We start from the raw sequence: 17839 nt of genomic DNA on the forward strand, positions 1-17839 counted from the left end.
TTGAAAGATGGCAATCTAAGAAGTATTCAACAGTCGGTGTAATTTGCCATCTTTGGATGATTTCATTTAGTATATTATAAATGTGTCTACTTCTGCCATATTAACCCATGTAGCTAGAAAATAACTTAAAAGAACATTACAACCTCTTCTCTCCACCAGAAAAAGAAAGCATTCTATAAACTGGAATTCTATATACATGTCATAATAACATTACAGTTTGTAGAAGCACAAGTATTTCTATATAAAACAAAAAGGAATTGGCAGGTTACAATTACAACCATTAGCTTTAAATGAATTATTTTCAATCAAACACTAATATATAATATGTAAATAAGTATAAATGCCACATGCATAAATTAGTAAAAAGTATTATGCTACATATTGTGTGTATTACATTATAATAAGCTCATAAAACCTGCTTTATATACATTTAACTCATTATTTTAATTTAAGTTTTCCTTTTTCCTAACCATTACTCTTGGGTTTTTTTCCAAACATAAAATTTGGAATTAAAAGCAGATTTTTTTTTTCATAGATAAAAAGTCTACTATATAAATATAATACACATAAATATAAAGCAGTGGCAGATATTTCTAAGAGTTCGTCTTCAATCTCAAAATGAAGTTTAAGTGTGTACATAATAAGACTCTGAACTTCATGCACATGTTTTAACTTCCATTTTCATGTATTACACACAAAAGAAAAAGTAGCATCATATTAAAGTATTAGCACAAAAGCGGGAGATAAAAATCCACCATAGAACTAAAACATATTAGTATAATAAACTGTTGACACAGAGATATGTCTCGCCTGTCAGCATAAAATTCAGAAAAAGACAAAAAACATTGCTTATTAATTCAGTCACTGGACCATGATCTAGTTGGCAGGGCCTGATAATGGTCGACAAAATGAGATGTACAGACAGCAATGTAACTTTATACAAAATATCATTGATCTATCACAAGTAGTTATTATCAAACTGACTTAAGCAGAAAAACTTTACATTGAAAATTGCTAATTAATTCAAAGTTACTGGACCATGACCTAGGGGCAGGGCCTCGAAAAAGTCATCAAAACTGATATGAACTGATAGTAATGCAACTTCATACAAAATATCATTGATCTATCACAAGTAGATCCTATCAAACTAACTTAACATTGAAAATTGCTAATGAAATAAAAGTCACTGGACCATGTCCTAGGTGGCAGGGCCTCAAAATAGTTGTCAAACTGATATGTACTGATAGTAATGCGACTTCATACAAAATATCATTGATCTTTCACAAGTAGATCCTACCAAACTAATTTTAGCAGATAACTTAACATTGAAAGTTGCTAATTTATTCAAAGTCACTGGACCATGTCCTAGGCGGCAGGGCCTCAAAATAGTCATCAAACTGATATGTACTGACAGTAATGCAACTTTATATTAAATATCAATGATCTATTACAAGTAGTACCTATCAAATTAACTTAAGCAGAAAACTTAACAATTGTTGACGCAGGAGCTGTCGCTGCAGGAAAAGCAATCACTATGTCTCGCTTTCCGTGACTTTCATTGCAGACGAGACAAAAATTATTAGTGGTATACACATTACACAACAGTGAAATGTTCACCAACTTTTAGGATAACCGATGATCTCCAATGCTGACTGGATGGCAGGATATACTGAAGCATCTTCTATAGTCACTGGTATCTATCATGGCATAGAATGGAACGTTAATTTTAATTATTAAGAAATATATATTAGATATTAAATAAGTATCAAATAAAATTTAGTATGCAATGTTAGATCATATTGTTATAAAATGCATCACTCAGCATCTATTTCCAAATAGTCAAATGAAGTTCTGCAATCTGGATTTAAAAATAAATTTTTTCGACTAAGTCTAACACCTAATTAATACCTTCAATATTAGAGAATTAGTGCTCTCTGTGACAGGTGACATCACAAAAAAGATACTTAATAGTCCACCACTTTACTTTTCTCGGTTGTCGAAAGTAAAATGTAGCCAACCAGAAATACAAAACTTAGACATTGACCTTTTACAGTTCTTTGAGAAATTTACTGGCAAACAGGATTTTTTTATTGACAAAATGAAATCATTGATGATTTTGTCAGACCGTAAGTCCCTTTCTCAATAAATTTTGTGTTAATTAAAGATATTGAACTGAATGTTGTCAATATTTGGTTTATTTTGAACACTTATATATATACACAAGTGCATATCAATCAATTTCATTATCCATAATCCTCCTTAATGGCAGTCTTGCATATATATTCCAATAAAAAATCTATGCACTCCGTAACTGTGCATCAAATATAGTTTACCTTTGGTGACACAGGCAAATTTTGCAGGTCCCTATTTGCAAAAGTACAAACTATGAAAGTATTATTGGTCATTGGGTATAAATTTGGCAGATTTCTTAGTACCCTCCCAACATAAAATTAAGTACCCCCTAAAAAATCTTTTTTATTTCATCAGTATGAATGTGGTAATCTTTAAATCACAAACCAATAATGTTTTCACAACCAATAAACCTGACACACAAGAAGAAAAGTACTTCTACAGTTTGCATTTGTTTTTGACTGAGAAAGAATGGAATTAGTAAAACTATGATGACAAAACAGATGCATATAGGATGTGGATGACAGTAGAATAGGTATAAAGTGTAAGGTTGCCTCATTCTTAACATAATTCTAACATACAAAAACAAAGTGTTATTTGCTTTTGAATAATTCAAATTGTAAAACTACATTCTACCTTATATTCTTTCCCAGCAGCCATTGCAGCAATGGTATTCCTGGCAATTTTCCCTGATCTTGTCTTTGGAAGCTTGGGTACAACCACCATAAGATTGAAGCTAGCAACAGGTCCAATATTCTTCCTAACTTGACCTCGTACATTGTCAAATATCTTCTCATTATCTACAGTTATTCCTAAAATAAGAAAATTAATTCTTCTATTACTGTCTGTCCGACCAAAATGTATGGATTAAAATAACTTTTTTCTTGTTTGTTTGGCAAACCGTGAACTCTGTATAAGTTTATATATATATAAAGTGGTAGAAATCAGTTCTGTAGTATAATCATCCTTTGATAACCTATTCCATGAGTTAAATAGCTAACAATAACAATATAGTTACTCTTGAGTTGGTAACAATGACAATTGTAATTCTTTGAATAACTAACAATGACAATAGTAAATCTTTGAATAGCTATTAATGACAATAGTAATTCTTTGAACAGCTATCAATGACATTAGTAAATCTTTGAATAGCTAAAAATGAAAATAGTAAATCTTTGAATAGCTAACAATGACAATAGTTATTCTCTGAATAGCTAACAATGAAAATAGTAAATCTTTGAATAGCTAACAATAACAATAGTAAATCTTTGAATAATTATCAATGACGATCGTAATTCTTTGAATAGCCAACAATAACAATTTCAATTCTTTGAATAGCTTACAATGACAATAGTTATTCTTTGAATAGGTAACAATGACAATAGCTACTCTTTGAATAGCTAACAATGACAATTGTAATTCTGTGAATAGGTAACAATGACAATAGTAATTCTTTGAATAGATAAAATGACAATAGTAATTCTTTGAATAGCTAACAATGACAATAGTTATTCTCTGAATAGCTAACAATGACAATAGTTATTCTTTGAATAGCTGACAATGACAATAGTTATTATTTGGATAGCTTACAACGACAATAGTAATTCTTTGAATAGGTAGTATTGATTTTATGGCCCACAGAACAATCAAGCAAACTTCAATAACTTTATATAGATATAAGAAGATGTGGTATGAGTGCCAATGAGACAACTCTCCATCCAAGTCACAATTTGTAAAAGTAAACCATTATAGGTCAAAGTACGGCCTTCAACACGGAGCCTTGGCTCACACGGAACAGCAAGCTATTAACAATTTTTATACAATCGCTAATAAGTCAGCTGTAAACATTTTGGTTCCAATAGTGTGTTTGCTATCATTGTACTATTTGGTAATTTAGACTGACCCTTTTTTAACATATCTAGATAAAAGTACCTAACTTTTTTATGACTATGAATACTGTAAGCATCGAAATTTTCCCACATTGATATTTTCATGATTCTAATTCAGGAATTTTTCATGTGAGGTTAAATTGGTGATTTGAAAGATAAGTCAACAAGGTTGATTTGTACAAACTATTCACACAGGGGATATTTTCTGACATCTTAAGTGATTGAGAAATAAGCGAAAAAAACTCAAGCATGAAAAATTCAACACTTAAAGTAGGTTGAATATATCATATAAAACCAATTCAGTGAGCAAACCACATTTTGCTGAAATAACCTTCCTCAGGTATGCTTGAATACCAAAAATCTGAGTGGCCAAAATAAAAAAATCAAAGCGTGAATGCGTTGAAAAGGCAGTTACCTACAGGATTTATAATTTTATGGCATGGAAATGATAATTCTACATTGCATTTCCAAAGAACATATTATTGTATGAGTATATTGATGCACAAATATCTTTTAATATAAAATTTTACCATCTACAGAGCAACTTAGGATTGACTTTTTCTACAAACAAATTGATTTTTTGTTTTATATTCAACAAAGTGCAATTGAATATTTAGGGTCAATTTTGATTTTCATGATTTGTGGTTATTCACATCTTGAGTTTAAAAAGCAACAACATTCCAGTTCATCATGATTGTTTGGTGTGAATTTATCTAAAAAAACATTGAGTTATATGAAGCATCTGTAAGTGTCCACTCTTTCCCAGAAAATCGCTATTCTTCAAAAAATTCTGAGCAAAATTGTAAATAATTCAAAGTATGACTCCAAAAAATGACCATGCCAGGTCACCAATTATTGTTTGTGATTGTCTACGTCCAACTCTGAGAAAGCCTGATACTACCATAATTTTCAAATTCATGACGGTCATGTACGTAATATAAAAATAATGAGATGTGGTATGATTGCCAATGAGACAACTATCCACCCAAATTCAACTGAAGTGGATGGAAGCAATTATTGGCAACCGCACGGCCTTCAACAATGAGAAAAAAACTGCTTCGCTGAGTGCAGCTGGATACGCCCGCAGAGGTCCAACCCTGAACAGTTAGGGCAAAAATGAGAACTGCTGAAAGCATTTTTGAGTTATTGTCCAAAAACTGGAAAATTCCCCCTTTTTAATGAATAAAACCCCATAACTCAGAAATGTAAAATGTAAAACTTATAACATTCTAAAGGGAGCTTTCATCAACAGATATAAACAATTCAGCAAAGTTTCATGAGAACTGCTGTAAGCATTTTTGTGTTATTGTCCAAAAACTGGAAAATCCCCTTTTTTTATGAATAAAACCCTGTAACTCGGAAACATAAAATCTCAAATTTATAAAAATCGAAAGGGAGCTCATATCAATAGATATAAACAATTCACCAAAATTCCTTGCATGTTGGTGAAAGCATTCTTGAGTTATTGTCGGAAAACTGGAAAATCCCCCCTTTTTTAATGAATAAAACCCCAAAACCTGGAAACTGTAAATCTGAAACTTATAAAAAACAAAAGGGAGCTCAAGTCAATAGATATAAACAATTCACCAAAGTTTCATGTGTATTGGTTAAAGCTTTTTTGAGTTAATGTCTGACATGTTGACGACGGACGGACGGACAGATGGACGGACGGACAACGGTATACCATAATACGTCCCGTAAACGGGTGTATAAAAAACCAATACCAAATAGTTGGCTATAAAAGGCCCTGACATGAAAAATATGAAACAATCCAATTGAGATAACTAATGGCCTAATTTAAAACAAAACAATTTACAAAAAACAAGTATGACCGACATGAACCAACGACAACCACTGAACCACAGGCTCCGGACTTTGAACAGGCACATAAAGAATGTGGCGGGGTTAAACATGTTTGTGAGCGCTCAACCCTCCCCTACCCTGGGACAGTGGTGTAACAGCACAACATAAGAACAAACTGTAAAAATCAGTTGATAATGGCTTAACCCATTTATGAGGATCCTCCCCAACCTACTAATGTAATCCTGATCCTTGTTCCTACGACCGAAGGAAGGCATCCAAATTTTTTTTATCAAAAAGCCGTACAAAACGTCATAATTATTTGGACTAGGGAGGATGTGAATTGTCTTCGAGTCATAGTTGACAATGCTGTCAGTTCAGAACTTCTGGATCATGCTGAAAGTCCTTTAATGTCCACATTGGAGTGTGTCTTTGCCGAGTTGAAAAGTTTATTAATGTTTTTTTAGGCATCAAAACCTTCAGATCGATGATATTTTGACAACACTCCACTTTTCTATTAATGCTGGTATTTACCTTTAATCATCCTTGGTGTGTGCCATAAAGAGAAGCCGTATCGAGTAATTACTATTCAATCACCTGTTGATTGTTCTATCAAACTATGATCACTTGTTAATTAGCATTGAACATGTTGGGCCTTTAAATCAAATAAGTTAGATACACTCAGGTTTTTACATTTTCAATTTACAGAGGTAGAAACCTGAGTGTAATGAATTTTTCACATGTCAACTTTGGCACTGTTAGTTTCGGATTCAAAAAAAAATCTTTTATCGGACCTAATAGATCGAAATTGTTTACCTGACAAAGGGTCTGACATGATAGTTATGTCGGGAGGGTCAGATGATTTTACAACAGCTTTGGTTTTCGATAAATTCTAGATGGATATTGATAGTTTAGGCGGATTTCAGCAATATTCAACGTACCAAATGTTCTGATGAGAAAAAATAAAAAATAATCGGATTCCAGAGAAACTGAGTTTTTATTGACATGTGGCGACTAAGCATAGATCAGTCGACTTTTCATTGTTATATCAATGACTGAAACGATCTTAAAAGCAACTCAAGATTAAAATATCACTCGAAATAAACCAGAACTCTTTCACATGGATTTCTAAGTAATATCAGTATGTCAATCAGTTGACTGCTCTATCTTAAATTTTGAAAACTTACAAAAAAACGTTCAATTCTTTACTTCACAATGTCAATAAATTACAATAAAAAACACAGAATATCACAATAGAAGAAGAAAAATTCCACTTTTTAGGATTTCAATTGTGACATATTTACCCCCCACGTAGAAACAAAATGGTTATTGCCTGATACCATTAAAGGCATTAAGGCACTGCCTTTAAAAACCCTTAACATAACAGAAATAAAAAAAAAACAGTACTAAAATTATATCAAGATTGAGTTTTTAGCAGAAAGAAGCTTGAGAAGGTAGGCACTTTATTCTTAATACATACCATGTTTTAGAACACACAGCCCAAGTGGAACTTCTCCTTTCAATTCATCAGGTATTCCAACTACTGCTGCTTCTGCTAAATATTCACTTTCTAGCATGGCCTGGAATGGAATAATAAATAAAATCTTGAAACAACTAAATATTCACTTTCTAACATGGTCTGAAATGGAATAATACATAAAATCTTAAAGCAACTAAATATTCACTTTCTAACATGATCTGAAATGGAATAATACATAAAATCTTAAAACAACTAAATATTGACTGTCCAACATGGACTGGAATGGGATAAATAAGATCTTAAAACAACTAAATATTGACTTTCTAACATGAACTGGAATGGAATAAATAAAATCTTGAACCAACTAAATATCTACTTTCTAACATGGCCTGAAATGGAATAAATAAAATCTTAAAACAACTCAATATTCACTTTCGAACATAGCCTGAAATGAAATAATAAATAAAATCTTCAAAAAACTAAATATTGACACATTCTCTTATTTTCAAACAAACAGTAATTTATGTATGTTTCAGCAATAAAATTTATCAACAGGTTGTAGGTATTCCTATGGGCACCAATTGTGCCCTTTAATAGCACACATTGTTCCTGTGCTATTATGAATTTTATGGCCAAAATTTTGATGTTCCTTTGGCACCGTCTAATGGTGTTTATATATCACAACTCGTTTGCTATGCTCATATCTGTAGTGACATCTTGGAGTTCAATAAGCGTAATGAGGTGTAACTGGTAAATTACTAAGTCAGGGATTTTGTTACCACAAATTACTTAAAACCTTTACTAAATTATTCCATAGATACAAAGATTTGGTTTGCAAGTTTGGCTGTACCTGTAGAAAATTTATCCTAATTTTGATGGTGATGTTGTTTACAGAGCCCAGAAATTTAGATAAGATACAGGTAAACTTATGTTATATACATGTACATATATGGTCGTATGTGTTTTGTAGTTAAGTCGTGAGAGTTGTGTCCCTTTGTATAATGACGCATATTTGTCATGTGATGTAATCTGTCTCTTCTGAATAAACCTGCCATGGCAATAGATGTGTTTTTGTTGCTCTCATTCAAATATAAGTTTAGCGGCATGGGGAGGCAAATATAAGTCCCCCATGTACGTAATACTTAAAAATCCTTTAAATAAACTTATTCTAAAAGGTTACCAATTCAACACTGTAATTAGATCTTTTTGAATATTATTTTTATTGGTATAAATATTGATTTTGTTATCAGTAAATTAAAACCATACTAAATATTATTGTTATACACATATTCACATTCACGGTACTACAATCTTTCAATACCTATATTTTGGTATTGCACAAGGTCATGTTTTTCTCTGACTGTGAATGACTTCTTTACACTAAATCCATTGGATGTTGTATATGTACTGATTGCTATTTTAGTCTTAAATACATGATTTTTTTATTAGTTGTTATTGGCTTTGAACTAGCTGTCAGTAACTGCAAGTACTCTCAGATCTGTACTTTGTCTCTTTTTTGTTTTTAGGGATGTATAAATTCCCTGCTACTTCTGGTCTGTGTTTTTGTTAAGTGTTTTCCTGCATTGTATTGATCTGGTGAGATAAGCCTTTTCAACTGATTTTTTATAGTTTGTACTTATGTTGTACTGTTACACCACTGTCCCAGGTTAGGGGTAGAGTTGGCGCCTTCAACATATTTAACCTGCCACATTCGAATGTGCCTGTCCCAAGTCAGGAGCCTGAAGTTCAGTGGTTGTTGTTGGTTCATGTCAGTCACATTTAATTTTCGTAAATTGTTTTGTAATAAATTAAGGGTCAATCTTCTCTATTGAAGGCTGTATGGTTGCCTATTATTGGTTACATTTCCATCAATTCATCTTGTATACATAGTGAACACATTTTTGTGTCTTCAGAAATTTTATTATTATTTTTCTTCCGTTTGAATTTCAATTATCAAGCATTACTTACGATCAACAAATAGAAATGACAAATGGTACATTCATGTAAACAATATTACAATATTTTAAAACATAATCTCATTAGATACACTTTTTATTTCACTAATCTTTATTTCAATTAGAACTTGCTGAATGGAAAAGATTTTATGTTAACTTGTATTACATTGATGACAAAACCCATATCTAATTTCTGAATCATTTAAAGGGAAGTAACTCTGTAAAAATATAGTCTATACTCAACAATTTTTATGCAAAACTAGGGTATATTTCATATGAATTTTACCATGCATTTGGGAAAAAATATCAAACAAAAAATGACCATATTGATAAACTGATTGATTTTTTTTTTTAACTTCTTAACACTGCCTTATCATATTCCAATTAAAAGATGATTTTACAAAATCATCTATATTTTTCTCAAGAAAGACTTTTAAAATTGTTCAAAGTAATTTGGTAAAGAAATGAAATTTCTATATCAGTCACAAACCTATTTTCAGCACCACCAACGAAACTTTAATCATTAATGCTAAAAGTGTTCTGGTTTACTGATATAGTGCACAGGATAGTCATTTTACATTATTTTTAGACTCATAAAGTAAATAGCCCAAGAACAGTTATTGCGTAGTGCATTTCTTTTAGATAAAAAATGCAAATTAAAAAAATTGCACCTGCTCTATCCAAAAAGATTTTTTACAGTGTAATGTAATACTTTTGGGACGAATTATATCAAAATTATAGAAAAGTTTATCGGCTCTACCTCAAGATATGGTCAATTTTATGTAAAGGGGGTCTATAATTCAGTTTGACAGCTTCAGACAAACTTTTTTACCTTTTCAAACTGGACCAAATCAATATAACTAAAAATTCATGCCTCAAATTTTTTTAACATGTACTTACTATTTTATGCATAAAATATAAAGAAATAAATTCGGAAGGTGAATGAAAAATATTAGCAAGTAATACACTGTCCACACTAGGACTCTATTTGTAGACAACAAAAATTAAAGGACGATAACTGTGTCCCCGTACCACATGTTTCCAGTGTTGTTGTTATGCCATTTTTAACTGACTTTTCAGAAGTTTTAAAGAAAACAATCAGTTTGTTTCATAATTCTTACAACAAATGTTTGTAAAGATATTACAAAAACATTTTTTTCAGACAGACATATTTTGAGATTTTACAGATAAGATTTATGAGAATAGCTCACCCAACACCTCCCAATTCTTATGCTACAGACAAAGTCTATGTTCTGCTAAAGAAAACCACATCAAAATCATTGGAATAAAAAAATAGGTAAAAATGCATTTAATAGAAAAAAGTCACTTGTAAATTCTGAGGAGTGTAGATTGTAAAATGAATGCATATAGTGATCTCTATACAATCCCAATTTATCAAACTGTGAGTACAATAACAGAAACATATCTAACCTTACCTCTTCAAGTTGACCAGTAGATAATCTGTGTCCTGCTACATTGATAACATCGTCCGTTCTAGCCATTACACTTACATACCCTTCTTCATCCATAAACCCTGCATCCATTGTGTCATAATACCCCTGCATTGTAAAAATAAATGATTATTGTTGTCAATGATAAACTGACATCATCAGTTCTAGAAAATAACCCTGGTATAATTCTTCCTCCTACTGTCATAGTGATACATATCTAAATAAATTTGATAAAATATTTGCCAATATGAAATGATCAGTTATAGCCACAGCACTTACAGATGTAACTGAATGAAGGAAGGATATATAAGGTATTTATGAATGCATTACTGCTTGCATTGAAAAAGATTTGTGAACTATATACGCTCTTCCAAACTTTAAAACATACAATTATATTTTCTTTGATCTGTTTTATATAAAGAAAGCATTATTATAAAGAACAGTGGCATTGAGTTTGAATATTGTCTGACATTTTTGAATTGTCTGTTGATTATAATTGTGAAAATTTGAAAAAATTTCTTATTTGAAAAATATTTGATGTTATAAATCAAAAGTGATTATATTACCAACATTGTCATTAGGTTAATTGGAGGAAAAAGTTCAGTTGTAGTAAAGTCACAAAATAAGCATGTTTTAGTTGTGGCCTTACTTGTGACACACATACTGGATAATGACAAGAGTGCACACGCTGAAATGTCTCGCCTTCTTTACTAATCATTGATATTATGTTGATAGTCCTAAATATAAAGCTTTATTACAACTGTCACATAAACTTAACATTAACCAAGTAAACTAAACATTGACCAATGAACCATGAAAATGAGGTCAAGGTCAGATGAACCATGCTAGGCAGGCATGTACAGCTAACAATTCTTCCATACAACAAATATAGTTGACCTATTGCTTATAGTTTAAGAAAAACAGACGAAAACACAAAAACTTAACACTGAGCAATGAACCTTGAAAATGAGGTCAAGGTCAAATAAAACCTGCGTAACTGACATATAGATCATAAAATATTTCCATACACCAAATATAGTTGAACTATTGCATATAGTATTAGAAAAAAAGACCAAAACTCAAAAACTTAACTTTGACCACTGAACCATGAAAATGAGGTCAAGGTAAGATGACACCTGCCAGCTAGACATGTACACCTTACAATCATTCCATACACCAAATATAGCTGACCTATTGCATGCAGTATTAGAAAGAAAGACCAAAACTCAAAAACTTAACTTTGACCACTGAACCATGAAAATGAGGTCAAGGTCAGATGACACCTGCCAGCTAGACATGTACACCTTACAATCATGCCATACACCAAATATAGTAGACCTATTGCATACAGTATAAGAAAAACAGACCAAAACACAAAAACTAAACTATAACCACTGAACCATGAAAATGAGGTCAAGGTCAGATGACACCTGCCAGTTGGACATGTACACCTTACAGTCCTTCCATACACCGAATATACTAGACCTATTGCTTATAGTATCTGAGATATGGACTTGACCACGAAAACTTAACCTTGTTCACTGATCCATGAAATGAGGTCGAGGTCAAGTGAAAACTGTCTGACGGGCATGAGGACCTTGCAAGGTACGCACATACCAAATATAGTTATCCTATTACTTATAATAAGAGAGAATTTAACATTACAAAAAATCTGAACTTTTTTTTCAAGTAGTCACTGAACCATGAAAATGAGGTCAAGGACATTGGACATGTGACTGACGGAAACTTCGTAACATGAGGCATCCATATACAAAGTATGAAGCATCCAGGTCTTCCATCTTCTAAAATATAAAGCTTTTAAGAAGTTAGCTAACGCCGCCGCCGCCGCCGCCGCCGCCGGATCGCTATCCCTATGTCGAGCTTTCTGCGACAAAAGTCGCAGGCTCGACAATAAAACTGATGTCAAAATCCTTATCTCTACAATTATGCAGCTACAATGCAATCCATATCACTATATGTTTTAAGAAAAGTCAAGTAGGGATGGACAGGCCCCCACAGGGAAGGTTTTATCAAATAAAACATTTAAACACTACTTAAATCAAAGAGCTTGCGAGCTCTAAGGAGAGAGAGCAGCTACAGCTAGAATAATAGGAATTACCAAAAAAAGGTTTCTTGTTTTTAAAATTTTGTGGCAATATTTGTATGCAGTATTTCCTGGGAGTAGTTATAATTAATCTCCAATTGTTTTCCCTCTGTTCAATAATCACAATAATAAATGCATGTAGAAGTTTCTAAATTTACAGTACAATAAATTCTTTTTTTCCACTCAAATTGTATGCTCCTTAACAATATAAATAATAAACAAGAGGACCAATTAGCACTCACTGGTATTGTCTTGTAATAAGTATCTTTGAATCTCTCCTCACTCTCCCACAGTGTGCTGAAAGCTCCAGGTGGTAAAGGCAGCCTACAATTTATTACAGCATGTATTGGTTAAAAAGCCAGTAAACAACATCTGCAATATGGACTATGTTAATAATAATTTTAAATATTCAATTCAGAATATTATTTTCATTTTACGTATAATTTTGTAAATGTAATCGGAGGTATTTTTAAAGGTATTTTGAACAACTTTGCACATGTTTTCATACTAAGTATTGAAAAATAAATAAAAGAAGTGCTTATATGTTACATTTTATTGCTGCTGGCAAAATTACAAGTAATTCTGTTCAGTAGTTCCTGAGAAAAGTGTGACAAAAATTTGTTTTTTTTTCATTTAACATATTGAAAAAAAAGTATCGGCAGATTTGAAAAGCAAACACTTGTTACAACTCATCACTGTCAACTTGCTGACTAAATATTTTTCAGTAGTTTCTGAGAAAAGTGTGACGATATTATTTGTTGGACGACAGACAGACAGACAGACAGACAAGGGGATTGGTATAAAACAGGTAGCAATTCAATGTGTTTATGACCATATACAATATGTCACCATGTGATTATAACATGTACAATTTATTTACTCACTTTACAGCAATTTGACCCAGTTCTCCTGGTTCTGCTGGGGTTAAATCTTTCCTCAAAACTTTCACTGAAAAGATATCATAAAGACAATATCAAAACTAACTGTGATTGTTTTAGTAGACTTAAACATTTAATTTCCTTTTATCTTTAGAATTCATTCTGGTAAAGGATAGGCAAAACTGACATTCTGCTTGACTTGATGTACATTTTTGTTGATGTGTATGTAAGGGCTGTTACTATCCCTGTATATAAAAATGTCACCCAAAAATTAATAATTTCAAACTTCAGGTCAAAGATCAAGACATGCCAAATTTCAACTTACCATCCCAGCCAGGAACAGCTTTACCAGCAGTACCAGTTGGTGGTTTTAGATTCATTCCCATACCAGCACATGTTGAAGTTATAGCCCAACCAGTCTCTAGAAATAAAAAAAGGCAGATTCATTATACTGAAGATAAATTCTTATAAGACTGGAATAACACTCAGATGATGTATTGATTCATGACAACAGTTCTAAATTAGAACAGCTTTTGAAAACATTCCTGTATCTTTCATTGTCTCTTAATGGTTTTCTAGCCCTATCTTGCTTGTTGATAGTGATATAACAGATTTACCCTCTGAATCATTCCTGGACCATTCATTATCACTTACATGTTAGCCCCATGTCATGTTTGCCTTCCTGGGCAGTCCTGGACCATTCATTATCTCTTACATGTTAGCCCCAAGTCATGTTTACCTTCCTGGGCAGTCCTGGACCATTCATTATCTCTTACATGTTAGCCCCAAGTCATATTTGCCTTCCTGGGCAGCCCTGGACCATTCATTATCTCTTACATGTTAGCCCCATATCATGTTTGCCTTCCTGGGCAGCCCTGGACCATTCATTATCTCTTACATGTTAGCCCCAAGTCATGTTTGCCTTCTTGGGCAGTCCTGGGCCATTCATTATCTCTTACATGTTAGCCCCATGTCATGTTTGCCTTCCTGGGCAGTCCTGCCCCAAGTCATGTTTACCTTCCTGGGCAGTCCTGGACCATTCATTATCTCTTACATGTTAGCCCCATGTCATGTTTACCTTCCTGGGCAGCCCTGGACCATTCATTATCTCTTACATGTTAGCCCCAAGTCATGTTTACCTTCCTGGACCATTCATTATCTCTTACATGTTAGCCCCAAGTCATGTTTGCCTTCCTAGGCAGCCCTGGACCATTCATTATCTCTTACATGTTAGCCCCAAGTCATGTTTGCCTTCCTGGGCAGCCCTGGACCATTCATCATTTCTTACATGTTAGCCCCATTTCATGTTTGCCTTCCAGGGTAGCCCTGGACCATTCATAATCTCTTACATGTTAGCGCCATGTCATGTTTGCCTTCCTGGGCAGTCCTGGACCATTCATTATCTCTTACATGTTAGCCCCATGTCATGTTTGCCTTCCTGGGCAGTCCTGCCCAAGTCATGTTTACCTTTCTGTGCAGTCCTGGACCATTCATTATCTCTTACATGTTAGCCCCATGTCATGTTTACCTTCCTGGGCAGTCCTGGAACATTCATTATCTCTTACATGTTAGCCCCATGTCATATTTGCCTTCCTGGGCAGTCCTGGACCATTCATTATCTCTTACATGTTAGCCCCAAGTCATGTTTGCCTTCCTGGGCAGTCCTGGACCATTCATTATCTCTTACATGTTAGCCCCAAGTCATGTTTGCCTTCTTGGGCAGCCCTGGACCATTCATTATCTCTTACATATTAGCCCCAAGTCATGTTTGCCTTCCTGGGCAGTCCTGGACCATTCATTATCTCTTATATGTTAGCCCCATGTCATGTTTGCCTTCCTGGGCAGTCCTGGACCATTCATTATCTCTTACATGTTAGCCCCATGTCATGTTTGCCTTCCTGGGCAGCCCTGGACCATTCATTATCTCTTACATGTTAGCCCCATGTCATGTTTACCTTCCTGAGCAGTCCTGGACCATTCATTATCTCTTACATGTTAGCCCCAAGTCATGTTTGCCTTCCTGGGCAGTCCTGGACCATTCATTATCTATTACATGTTAGCCCCAAGTCATGTTTGCCTTCCTAGGCAGCCCTGGACCATTCATTATCTCTTACATGTTAGCCCCATTTCATGTTTACCTTCCTGAGCGGTCCTGGACCATTCATTATCTCTTACATGTTAGCCCCATGTCATGTTTGCCTTCCTGGGCAGTCCTGGGCCATTCATTATCTCTTACATGTTAGCCCCAAGTCATGTTTACCTTCCTGGGCAGTCCTGGACCATTCATTATCTCTTACATGTTAGCCCCATGTCATGTTTACCTTCCTGGGAAGCCCTGGACCATTCATTATCTCTTACACGTTAGCCCCAAGTCATGTTTGCCTTCCTGGGCAGTCCTGGACCAATCATTATCTCTTACATGTTAGCCCCAAGTCATGTTTGCCTTCCTGGGCAGCCCTGGGCCATTCATTATCTCTTACCTGTTAGCCCCAAGTCATGTTTGCCTTCCTGGGCAGCCCTGGACCATTCATTATCTCTTACATGTTAGCCTCAAGTCATGTTTGCCTTCCTGGGCAGTCCTGGACCATTCATTATCTCTTACATGTTAGCCCCAAGTCATGTTTGCCTTCCTGGGCAGTCCTGGACCATTCATTATCTCTTACATGTTAGCCCCATGTCATGTTTGCCTTCCTGAGCAGTTCTGGATCTTTCCATTGTTACCCACTTGTTTGTCACAAATCATGTTAGCATGCAAGAGTATTACTGGACTGTTCCATTATTCCTTACCTGTTTGCCACCAGTTATCTAAAACAGGTTTGCCTTCCAAAGCATTCCTGGACCATTCCATTGTCTCTTTATCACAATGCTCCCCTGCTACAAATAATGCCTGGAACCTAAAGATAAAGATTTAACCTTTACATTTTGAATCTTATATGAAACTTTAATCTATTTATAGAAATTATAAACCATGTAAAATTCAAAAGAAAATCCCACAAACCTAATGAAAGTACCGATAATTATAATAAACAAATCAAATAAAATCTTGTTATTTCTTTTTCTTTGAAAAGTGGCATTCAGCATCTTAGATAACAAACAATATCATTTTATTTCTTCAACATCTTAAAAGAAAATTCATGCTATAAGCAGACTAAAATTTTAAGGACAACAACTACCGTATAATGGAAATCAGCTAAAACTGAAGAGGACATGCAATGTTATTATTAGTGTGCTTAATCAAAGAAAAAATATTGCTTAAATCCTTAACTTAAAGAAATTGTGTACATATTCTAAGATAAAGCACACAGATTTCAGTCTTTTACAAGATTACAAGGTATCTTTAATAATGAGGGGCCTGATGGGGGGGTCTCATCACGATTCACGAGTTGATTTTTTTGTCAATCACGATTCACAGAAAATAGATTTCCATGATCACGGATCACGAAAATATATAAAAAAAAAAATCTGCATAAAAACGGATCACGATAGCGAAAATGCAATCACGAAGAACGAAAATAACCCATCAGGCCCCTCAATAATGTGAAAGTATTTTCCCTGTAACTCAACCAAACCCCATAGTTATTATAAAACACTTCAACAAGAAAACTTCACTAATTCTATGAACTAGAGTTTTGACTACTTACTCATGTAAAGGTTTATACTTTTTAGCATAGTCAGCCTCTGGATCCTGTGTAAAACAATAACATTATATCTTACCTAAAGATCTTATTTAATTGTAGGAGCTATTTATTTTCTAAAATTTGTTGATAACATACTGAATAAGAAAGATATCCTCACACAATACTGATACAACTAAAAAAACACACAGAAAATCCATTAAAAAAACTCAAAAACACACAAAAAAACGTTTTTTCTAAATCTGGTCAGAAGATTAAATTTTAATAATTACAATAAGTTAACAAGTAAAAATGGATAACTGATAAAATTTGAAAACTGAACTTTAATTCATGCAAAAATTCTAAATACTGTAAAAGCTATCATTTTTTTCCATTTATGCTGTTTTTCAAAGTTTAAACCATAGAACTATGATACAAATTAATTACACCAACAACAAATGTGACATAAATCCATGGTCAAGCATTTTATTTTTCTCAAAAATGGATTTGTTTTGTATTGTGATTTGACTGCTAAACT

The 17839-nt window shown here is 33.5% G+C and overlaps 1 protein-coding gene across 1 annotated transcript in view; it reads right to left on the reverse strand.

Annotated features, from left to right (window-relative positions):
- Nucleotides 1-847: 847 nt before the first annotated feature.
- Nucleotides 848-17839, reverse strand: part of LOC127704143 (acyl-CoA synthetase short-chain family member 3, mitochondrial-like) — a 36353-nt gene continuing 19361 nt past the window's right edge. The window contains exons 9-17 of the mRNA XM_052208031.1: nt 17329-17372; nt 16475-16581; nt 14013-14108; nt 13694-13757; nt 13052-13133; nt 10691-10813; nt 7300-7399; nt 2767-2942; nt 848-1697 (exon numbers count right to left, since the gene is read on the reverse strand). Coding sequence (XP_052063991.1) covers nt 1614-1697; nt 2767-2942; nt 7300-7399; nt 10691-10813; nt 13052-13133; nt 13694-13757; nt 14013-14108; nt 16475-16581; nt 17329-17372 — 876 coding nt within the window. The 3' untranslated portion in view covers nt 848-1613. The remainder of the gene's footprint in view (nt 1698-2766; nt 2943-7299; nt 7400-10690; nt 10814-13051; nt 13134-13693; nt 13758-14012; nt 14109-16474; nt 16582-17328; nt 17373-17839) is intronic.

This window comes from Mytilus californianus, unplaced genomic scaffold (genome assembly GCF_021869535.1).
Source record: "Mytilus californianus isolate M0D057914Y unplaced genomic scaffold, xbMytCali1.0.p SCAF_6, whole genome shotgun sequence".
Lineage (NCBI taxonomy): Eukaryota > Metazoa > Mollusca > Bivalvia > Mytilida > Mytilidae > Mytilus > Mytilus californianus.